The following is a 9,460-nucleotide window of genomic DNA, read 5'->3' on the forward strand; positions in this document are numbered from 1 at the left end:
CTCATCCTAAGGTGGATCAGAGGAGATATATTTAATGAGAGCCTTAGCAAATACTATTGTGATCGAGGGGCACCTGAGTCCCCGTGCACCCCAGCGTGATCTTCGTAACTGCCACTACCTAAGTTTATTGGTAGCGTTCCATGCTGGGAAGCCCGGGTGTGAGCCCAGTCGGCGAGGCGACAGTCTCCTCGAGGGCTCTGTCATGAGGCCAGAGCCTGAGCGGCAGCTCTGGCAGCTCAGTTCCTCGTCCTTTCTTCCCCGGCCTGTTCTGTGCTCTGAACAGACACCTTAGAAGTGCGAGGCTGGGATTGCATGGCTCTGCGCACAAGATGAGTCACGGGTCTGCCGGGCTGTAGCTGCCCCCATGTAGTCAGGCCTGTCCTGTCTGTCATCCATTAACACTGGCCGACAGCGGCCTCTCTGTCCCTTAACTTGGGCTGCTCTCTCCTGTGTCTAACAGTAACCAAGAGCTGAGCAGTACAAGCTGTGGTTCTGCGTCCTGCTGTCCCCTGGCTGTGCTTGCATTCTGGTCTACAGCAGGAACGCTGTAACCAGGAAGTCCCGCCCCACCCCTGCTTGCGACCCCTGACCTGTTCTCACTGACCTGCCCTCTCTGAGACACACGGGTCTCCTTCTAATCTCTGATGAGGCTCCTCCTTTTGGCTAATTCTAGCTCGAATCTGACCAGTTACCTGTGTGAATAACTCGCTGTCCTGTGCCTGTGTAATCATGATCACAATCAAGGTCTTGCTAAACGTGGCGGCTGCAGGCATCTGTCTCTTCCCATGGCTGCTGAGGGCCCCTGCAGGCTGCGGAGCCTTGGCTTGCAGGTCACTCCGCTGTTCGCATGGCTGGCGAGTAGAGAGGCAGTAGCTCCCCCTGCTGGCAGCCATGCAGCACCTAGACAGCCATGTGGCGGGGCAGGGCCTGCTCCTTCGTGTGAGCTTTGTTATAAGGCAGCGTGGTCAAGTCCTGCTCCAGGGTGTGATGTGGGCCTGTCCTGGCATGCCGCCATATTGTCTTCTTCCACCCTCTGCTCCAATCAAAAAAAAATTTCTAACTATCCCAGCTACTTGGGAGGCAGAGGCAGGAAGACTGCAAGTTCAAGGCCAGCCTGCACAACTAGCAAGACAGTGACTGTCTTTCAGGGTAGGGGGCAGGAATATAGTTCAGCAGCACAGCACCTCCCTGGCAGGTGCAAGGTCCTGAGTTTGACTCTTGGTACAAAAAAATCCTTCCAGAGCGGAAGACCCATTTTCCCCCAAATTGCAGGGGAAGTACCATTAGTTGAAGCCTGAGACTGCCCACACTTCCCAGTGCAGGTAAACTTTGCCACGCTGCCTCTGCGTCTGCCTGGAGGACAGATTTAACCTGAGATCTTCCTCTCTGATTAATTCCCCATTCTGTCTTTCCGTGTCTTGTCTCTCTCGTGTTTTTTCCTCCTCTTCCCTCTTCCTTGCCCCCCTCCCCCATTCCCTAACCTTACAGATAGCTCGGGAGGCTGAGGCAGCCATGTTCCACCGCAAGCTGTTTGAAGAACTTGTGCGAGCCTCCTCCGGTCACTCCCAGGACCCCATGGAGGCCATGGCCATGGGCAGCGTGCAGGCCTCTTATAAATGTTTAGCGGCAGCTTTGATAGTGCTCACGGAGTCCGGCAGGTAGGGCCCTGAGGGCAGGTGTCGGCTGTAGGATGACCAGCTTCTTGCGCCAGCTGCCGCCAGGGAGGTCACAATAGGGTGGACCCAAGGTCCTGTGGCTCAGTAGGCTCAGCGGATGTCACAGCCCCCTGGTGAAGGACGGGTCCTGTGGCGCCATCTTGCTGTGCAGGGACACGCTCCTTACCAGCCACCTGTGACTCCTGCCTCCCTGCCCCTCCCCTGTGATAAGGCTCTGATGAGGCTCTGTCCCCCCTCGTCCCTGCGGACGGATGTTGCTCCCCTAGATTGCCCGAGAGGCAGAGGCTGCCATCTACCACTTACAATTATTTGAGGAGCTGCGCCGCCTGGCCCCCATTACCAGCGACCCCACAGAAGCCGCCGCCGTGGGTGCCGTGGAGGCCTCCTTCAAGTGCTGCAGCGGGGCCATAATCGTGCTCACCAAGTCCGGCAGGTAGGAGGCGGCAGGGCTTCCCCGGGTCCGCAGAGCGGTGCTCAGTGGCGCCTAGCCGAGGTAAGACCCCTCTGGCTGCCACTTGACACAGGGGACACAGCGGTGCCCACAGATGCGTTAGGCCTTGTGGATCCTGGGAAGTTCCCAGCCCCGCCGTGGATGAATGGGCCTCCAGCATCAGGCACAGATGTCACTCCCCGTTTAGGAGCTGTCCTTCCAAAAGGGCAAGGGCCGGGGATATAGCTCAGCGACACGAGCACCTGCCTGGCAAGCACAAGGTCCTGAGTTCAATTCCCAGTACGGAAAAAAAGAACCAAAAGGGCAAAAGACCCTGGGTTTGGTGGCCACATCTGTGACCCCAGCACCAGAGGCAGGAGTGTCACAAATGTAAGGCCAGCCTGGACTATCTGCTGAGAGCCTGTCACAAAACCAAATGAGGAGAAGGCAACACGCTTTGCTTATCTGGTTACTAACTGCTTTTTTTAACAGTCTGGGTTGGAAATCAGTGGTGTTCCCAGGGTACCCCTCTGGCAGGTCGGCCCTAGCGGACTGAGCTGCAAAGACCGAGTGGTCTGTGGTTGCGGAATAAGGCAGTGTTACCTTGCTGCCATTCTCTGGGCCACGCAGCCAGGCCGAGGGCCATGTGGCCCGGTGACCTTAAGTTGAGGTCTCTTCCTAGCCTGGGACATGGACTTCCATCTCTCAGCAGTCTGGAGCGAGCTCCCCAGGGGCTACTGGGAGATAGTGTGGGGTGAGGGGGCAGTGCCATGGGCCAAGTGGCGGGGCGCTCCCCGAAGTGTGGGGACTGAGGCCCATGCCCACCCTGGCTAGAGTGCTAGTCGTCAGGAGTGACCTTTCCGGAGCTCCCACCCTTGCCCTTTGGCTATTTTGAGCTCTGGTCTGGGATTTCGCTCAGCTGGTCCTGACTTCAGCAGCTGCCTCCCTGAAGGCCGTGTGTGTGGAGAAGCCCAAGGCAGAGCCTTCTCTGCTGTGCCAAAGTTGTTTCCCTGACACCTGTCGCGTGTGCTCAGAGCTTGCCTGCTGGGGCCTGGCTGTCCTGTAAGCTACCCGCCAACTGCTGTGGCATGTGCGGCTGCAAGTGTGCAGCCTCCCACCTGCCACGCCTGGGTCTGCTGCCTCCTGGGGAGCACCCAGGTGTCTAAAACCTTAGCAGGGAGGCCTGGGATTTCCTTTGATCTTCGGTTGTGGTGATGCACACGTGTGATGCCCACACTTGGGAGGCTGAGGCAGGAGCGCTGCTGTAAGTTTGAGGGCAGTGTGAATTACATAGCAAGACTGTCTCAAAAAAGAAGTTTCAAGGCAGGCATGGTAGCGCACACCTATAATCCCAGCCCTTGGGAGGCTGAGGCAGCAGGATCATTGCAAGTTTGAGACCAGCTTGGGCTACCAAGTGAGCTCAAGGTCAGCCTGAACTGCATGGCGAAACCCTGTCTCAAAAAGACCAAAAAAAGAAAAAGAACAAAGAAAAGTTTCTCTTGATACTTGGGTTTGACTCTGGGACTCTAGAGTTCAGCTGCTGGGACCCATTTGGATAGGGAGGGGATACAATCAAGAAGCCCCCTGGTGCTGCTTCCGAGGTGGGGCTGGGGGAGCCCCTGGCTCTGCGCCCATTTTCTGCTCATGTCAGTTGCTGTTCTCACGCTGCTTGACTTGTAGCTGTCAGTAGCAGAGCCAGAGGGCCTGGGCCAGAGCTGCTGGTCCCTGCCAGGTGTGGAGTGGGCAGGATTCTGCCAGCCTGGGGTCATGTGGGGTAAGTGGGTGAGTCAGGGTGACCCAGCCAGTGGAAGAGATGCTGGTGGCCAGAGCCCTCAGGGCAGCCCAGTGAGCTGATGGGAGGGTGTGCTACTGCGTGAGGCCCACCTGTGTTTCCTAAGAGATTCTTGGGGTGCCTTTTAAAATCTTTTTCCTGTCCTATCCCTTCTCAGGTCTGCCCACCAGGTGGCGCGGTACCGACCCCGGGCCCCTATCATCGCTGTGACCCGCAATCCCCAGACGGCGCGCCAGGCCCACCTGTACCGCGGCATCTTTCCCGTGCTGTGCAAGGACGCTGTGCAGCAGGCCTGGGCTGAGGACGTGGACCTGCGCGTGAACTTGGCCATGAATGTCGGTGCGTGGCTGGGAGACTGGCTAGACGGGGGTCGGGTGGCGTGGCCCTGGTTCTAATGGGACCCTGAGAGTGGGGAATAGAAGGGGGGTTGTGCAAGGGGCCAGGGGCCGAGTGACCACTCCTGCCCTCGCTGCAGAAGTCTTTTCAAAACCCTCTCGCTGATGTGGCTTTTGTCTCTGAGTAAGGTAGAGGTCAAGCAAGGGGTGAGAGGCAACAGCTAGCTCTGACCTTGAGCTCCCAGCTCTCCAGGGTAGCGCTGAAAGATAGCAAAGGTCCTATCGGGCTGAGCCACCTGAGATCGCACCGGCGTCAGCTTTGCCTGGGCTGCGAGGCTGGCGCCACCTTGCGGTGCGAAGCAGCAGTGCGCAGTCCGTCCACCCGCCCCCTACCTCTGCCCGGCCTGGCTCCTACTCACTCACCTCTGTTCTCCCCTAGGCAAGGCCCGAGGCTTCTTCAAGACGGGAGATGTGGTCATCGTGCTGACCGGGTGGCGCCCCGGCTCCGGCTTCACCAACACCATGCGTGTCGTGCCCGTGCCGTGATGGCCCTAGAGCCCTTCTCTGGCTCCCTCCCCTGCCCCCTGCCCCCAACCCATCGTTAGGCCAGCGACGCTTGTAGCGCTCACTCCGGGCTGTAGTGCGGCACTGGTGAGCTGGGACACCTGCGAAGATTGCATCTCTGTGATTAGTGGCCCAGAGCCGGCGGCCTGGGACGTGTCCCCACCCCAGCAAGGGACCTCGAGAAAGGAGGCCCCCCAGAGCTTGTTGCAGGAAGGCAGCAACGTGGCCTCCTTCGTGTATCCTGTGCAGTTCTAGAAAGCGGATGCCCAGAGACCCCAGCTGTGGCGGCCAGTGGGGGCTGAGGACACGGGACAGTAGTTGCTTCCGGATCCCCCCATCGCCTCAGCCTCCCACTCGACCTGTGCACAGTTCTGCGCACCCGCACTCCACTCGCGCACTCCGCCCGCCACCTCCAGGCCTGTTGCTATAGAGCCCACCTGTGTGTCAATAAACAACAGCTGAAGCTCCTGTGGCCTCTCTTTCTCTTTTCGGGGGGGGGGGGGAGGTGGACCCTGCCCTCTGAGCAGGTGAAGGCAACGGCGGCCTCTTGCGCACAGTGCGAGCTGCAGCCTTAGATATAGCTCACCTGCCTACCCTCCATCTGAGGGGGCAGCAGCTGGCTGCCTGGGGGGTGTGGCTCACCCCCTCCAGCTCCCTGGGGAGATGGGCCCGCTGGCTTACAAGCTCCCAGGGCTGCGTGTGGCGTGTTTGAGCCACAGATGGGACAAGGCAGGGATGGAGGTTCCTCTTATAGAGGACCCCTCCTCCAAGCCAGCTCTGCCACCTAACCCCACTGGTACTGGAGATGGGACCAGAGCTGCATGCATGCTTGAAAGAGCTCTACTACTGAGCTGCATCCTCTCTTGGCCTTTGTGTTTTTGAGACAAGGTCTTTCTGTTACCCAGGCTGGCCTCCGCATGGCCACCCTCCTGTCTCAGCCTCCCGTTTGGTCTCCCAGCAGAGGCCCTTAAGGGTGCAGTAAGGTGAATCTCCTGGGCACCGGAGAAGCTTCTGCCCCAGAACAGTGGTGCCGGAGGGTCCACAAGTGATTTGGTTGGGGGAGAAAGGGCCGCAAGGCTGGGAAACGGAAACTTCCGAGCCCTGTGATCCAGGTTCTCAGCCTGGCCCAGGCTAACCGCCTTCAGCCCTGACGCAGCTCCCGCCACAAGATTTCCCTGGGATTCCTACCGACAAAACGAGTCCGGTCCAGGTCCGGTGTCAGGGAGATGCTCCTCCACCTCCATGTCTTAAAATCTGCTGCTTTCAGGTGTCACAAATTGAGGCACTGAAGCTCAGCTTTGGGCGGGGCCGGAGGAGAGTCGGTTCCAGCAGAGGCTCGGAGCTCCGAGTCTAGGGTGGAAGAGGAAGAGCTCAAGGGGACCCCAGGCCCGCCGGTGGCGGGGAGCGGCCAGCAGGTGCACACCCGGGCCCGGCTTCCGCGATCTCGCAGCACAGCAGACCCTGCATTTAGATTTGCACAGAACTTGGGCCCAAGCTGGGCGGTGCAGGGGGGGGAGGAAGGATCGACCAATGGGCTGCGTGCACCCCTCAGGAGTAGCCAATGGGCGGCTGGGGGCGGGACTTTCGGGGCGGGGCCTCCAGGAGGCCGGGAGCGGGCAGCCCGTAGCCTGAGTGAGGCCGAGGCGGGCAAGTGAGGCTGCAGCGGGCAGGTAAGGGCTGCGGGCGCCGGGGCTGCGGGGCTCTGCCGGGCAGTGCGGCCCGGGGCCGCGGGCGGCTCTTCCTGGCCCGAGTAGGGGCTACGAGCCAGATCTAACCCGGGGTTGCGAGGAGTCCCCCTGGGACGCGGTTTCTAGGGGTCCGAGCCAGGGAGCGAAGGGTCGGTCGCGCACCCCCCTCCCTGCCGGTCCCTTGCACCCCTCCGCCACACTGCCGCCGTGCCTTGGTTCATGTGTTCATTCATTCCCCGCCACGTCGACTCCCAGTCCTGATCGTCCCCACTCGCAGCCTGGCGCCGCCCCTCCCCGTGCGCGGTCTACACTCGCAGGGGGTCTACACTCGCTGCGGCACGGCTGCCGGGGACGCGGTGGAGCTGTCCCAGCACGACTCGGCCGCACCCACGCTCCACGCCCGGGGCGGGCTGTGGCTGGTCTGAAGCCTGGGGATGTGGTCCAAACTCGACCTGGATGGAAGGAAAGTTTGTGCAACTAGGGAGAGCAAGGGGGCGCGTAGACGGGGGGTGACACTGGAGGTGACATCGGAATGGTGGCTTCTGCTCCTTGAAGCCTTGGGGACCTCGGGTTGGGGTTACCTGGGGGAAGACAAAGCCAGTGGTGAAGCTGTGCGTTCCTGCACCTGTCCAGGATCCGCACCGGCAGACTGGGCTTTGGGGGCCAGCCTGTCGCCGCTGGGGAGCTGGCACAGGGCCTGGAAGGGCGCATGTGTGTGCGCGCGCCTCTGTCCCTGGTCGGCCCTGGATTCTCAGGAGGTGGGTCCGGTGGGAAGCAGAGGGTTCTTCCTCCGCCCTGTGTCGTTTGCCCCATTGATTGTCCCTCGACAATCTGCAATGTTCCATCTCCAGCGGCTCTGAATTCGAGGAGGAGTAGAGGTGTCTCTCATCCTGCTGGGTCTGAGGGTCCCCGAGGAAATAAGCAGAAATAAGGAACTTAACCCGCCCGTTTAAATTAAGTATTTTGGGCTGGGGATATAGCTCAGCGGCATAAGCGCCTGCCTGGCAAGCACAAGGTCCCGAGTTCGATTCCCGGTTCCAAAAAATAGATTAAGTATGTAGGTTCTCCGACTCTGCCGTGGAGAAAAAGTTTTCAGGACTTCAAGAGACACCAGAAGGATTTATTAGGGGGAGATGCAGGACGCACTCAAGAGCAACGTGCGGGTGCTGGAGGAAAGGACCCGCACTCATGACACACGGGGTGGGGCACACATTTAAAGGCTGGATGGGTGAGCTCGGACGTGTAGTCTGTCTGCCAGGTTACAGTGCAACCGTCCACAGGGGCTCGAAGGCGATAGCGGTAGAGGACGTGCTGTCTGCAACGGAGCTGCTTCCCAGGCTGCAGGAAAAGGGCAATTTGCAGGTGAAAGGGAACAGACAGATCCGTTCACCGCTGAAAGGGGCTTGCCCAGGTTTGCTGTTTGAGAAGGGAAAAAGTAAATAAGCCGGGCTTGTGTTCTCAAGCTGCTGTTTTTCTTTAAAAGTACAATTTAAAATTTTCCTTTTGCTGGTCGCCTTTCTACCTGGTTGTATTTCTTTTGTCCTACCTCAAGTCCTCAGAGGTCTAGGAAGTCTGGAAAGACCTGTGTCGTGGGTCATCCTCCTAGGATGTCGCCTGGCACATGGAGGTGGAGGTGAATCCTGAGCCTCAGGCCTCCCTCCTAGAAGCTCTTCTGTGAGCTGCTAGCACCTGCTTGGGTGGCTCCACCCAGCCCTGAAGCTGGTTGAGATGGAGTGTTGGTCGTGGAATATGTTTATTTATTTATTTTTGTCTTTTTGAGACAGGGTCTTGCTATGAAGTTTAGGCTGGCCTTAAACTCCCTTTGTAGCCCAGGCTGGTCTCGAACTCGCAATGATCCTCCTGCCTCAGTCTCCCTAGTGCTGGGATTACAGGCGTGCGCCACCACGCCTGGCTTCTTGTTTTGTTTTTTGACACAGGGTCATGCTATGATGTTCAGGCTGGCCTTGAACTTATGTTGTAGTCCTGGCACTCTGGGCCATCCTCTTGCCTCAGCCTCCTGGGTGCTGGGATTACAGCTTTGTGGCACTGCACCTGCCAGAAGTGAGTTTGAAGATAAACTGCTTTCCTCCCCAGATCTGCTTGCACTGAAGTAAGGAGATGGGGCCACAGGTTTTCTGACGGTCTCCTCCTGCGCTTGGCTTTAACTAGTGCCCTTCTTTTTCCATCTTTAAGGAGGTTTCCTTTCTTTCCACGATTTCCCCTTGGCTCGACGGAGCACAGAAAGTCCATGCAGGGAAGAGGGTTGCGGTGCTCCCCTTTAGTGTCTGAATTCTCAGGCTGAACACCAGAAAAGAATCATTTGAGAAGGGGAAATAATTTCCACCCATTCAGACCTCTAATGCTAGCCTTGGTTTGATGAGAATTCAGTGCTGACTATTGTGTTGCTATTTAGTTGGGGCTGCAGGGCATGGATCGGTTATCACCAATCTTTTTTCTTTTCTTTCTTTTTTTCTTTTTTTTTTGGGGGGGAGGGGACAGGGTCTTGCTATGTAGCCCAGGCTGGCTTTGAAGTCTTGGACATCCTCCTGCCTCAGGCTCCTGAGTGCTGGGATTATAGGCATGCACCACCATGCCTGGCTATCCACAAGTTTCTGCTGAGTTACTACTGGTTCTGTGTTGCTCGTACTTTATCTGTGCTCAGGCTCACATATGACCTCCGTCTAAACGTCTCAGGCTGTCATGGCCAGGCACATAGTATGTGCTCAGCAAAAGTATTTTCCCTGCAGTGCCTTCAGTTGGATGATAGTGTTTCCTGCTGGGAGAATCTCTGCAATGATTCAGCCTGGCTCTGAGAAGAGCTTCCTCAGATTTCCTTTTCAAAGTGCAAAGGTAGTTAGTTTAGTGGTGTTGAGGTGCATGTCAGGCACTGTACAACTGAGCTTCCTCTGCAGCCCAATGCTCTATCTTGTTTTTTTTTTTTTTTTTTTTTTGGTTTTTCTCCGGTACCAGGAACC

At 58.0% G+C, this 9,460-nt stretch overlaps 2 protein-coding genes and 1 long non-coding RNA gene across 6 annotated transcripts in view; 2 read left to right on the forward strand and 1 right to left on the reverse strand.

Annotated features, from left to right (window-relative positions):
• Pkm (pyruvate kinase, muscle) overlaps positions 1–5,265 on the forward strand; it is a 27,218-nt gene extending 21,953 nt beyond the window's left edge. For 3 of the 4 annotated variants that reach the window (XM_005393622.2, XM_005393623.2, XM_005393620.2), the window contains 3 exons: positions 1,489–1,658; positions 4,056–4,237; positions 4,673–5,265. In XM_005393622.2, coding sequence (XP_005393679.1) covers positions 1,489–1,658; positions 4,056–4,237; positions 4,673–4,779 — 459 coding nt within the window. In that variant the 3' untranslated portion in view covers positions 4,780–5,265. Of the gene's footprint in view, positions 1–1,488; positions 1,659–1,942; positions 2,110–4,055; positions 4,238–4,672 lie in introns of all 4 variants that reach the window. The other variant, XM_005393621.2, reaches the window with a different exon arrangement.
• Positions 4,146–6,269, reverse strand: LOC106149594. The gene is made up of 2 exons (XR_001235874.1): positions 5,986–6,269; positions 4,146–4,300 (listed from the first exon to the last, which is right to left on the reverse strand). It is a non-coding gene; the product is annotated as an uncharacterized LOC106149594 (long non-coding RNA).
• Positions 6,270–6,442: 173 nt separating this feature from the next.
• Positions 6,443–9,460, forward strand: part of Gramd2 (GRAM domain containing 2) — a 24,287-nt gene continuing 21,269 nt past the window's right edge. The window contains exon 1 of the mRNA XM_005393624.2: positions 6,443–6,467. The gene's annotated coding sequence lies outside the window, so the exon portion shown is untranslated. The remainder of the gene's footprint in view (positions 6,468–9,460) is intronic.

Source organism: Chinchilla lanigera, unplaced genomic scaffold (assembly GCF_000276665.1).
Source record: "Chinchilla lanigera isolate Chin_1 unplaced genomic scaffold, ChiLan1.0 scaffold00049, whole genome shotgun sequence".
NCBI classification, from domain to species: Eukaryota; Metazoa; Chordata; class Mammalia; order Rodentia; family Chinchillidae; genus Chinchilla; species Chinchilla lanigera.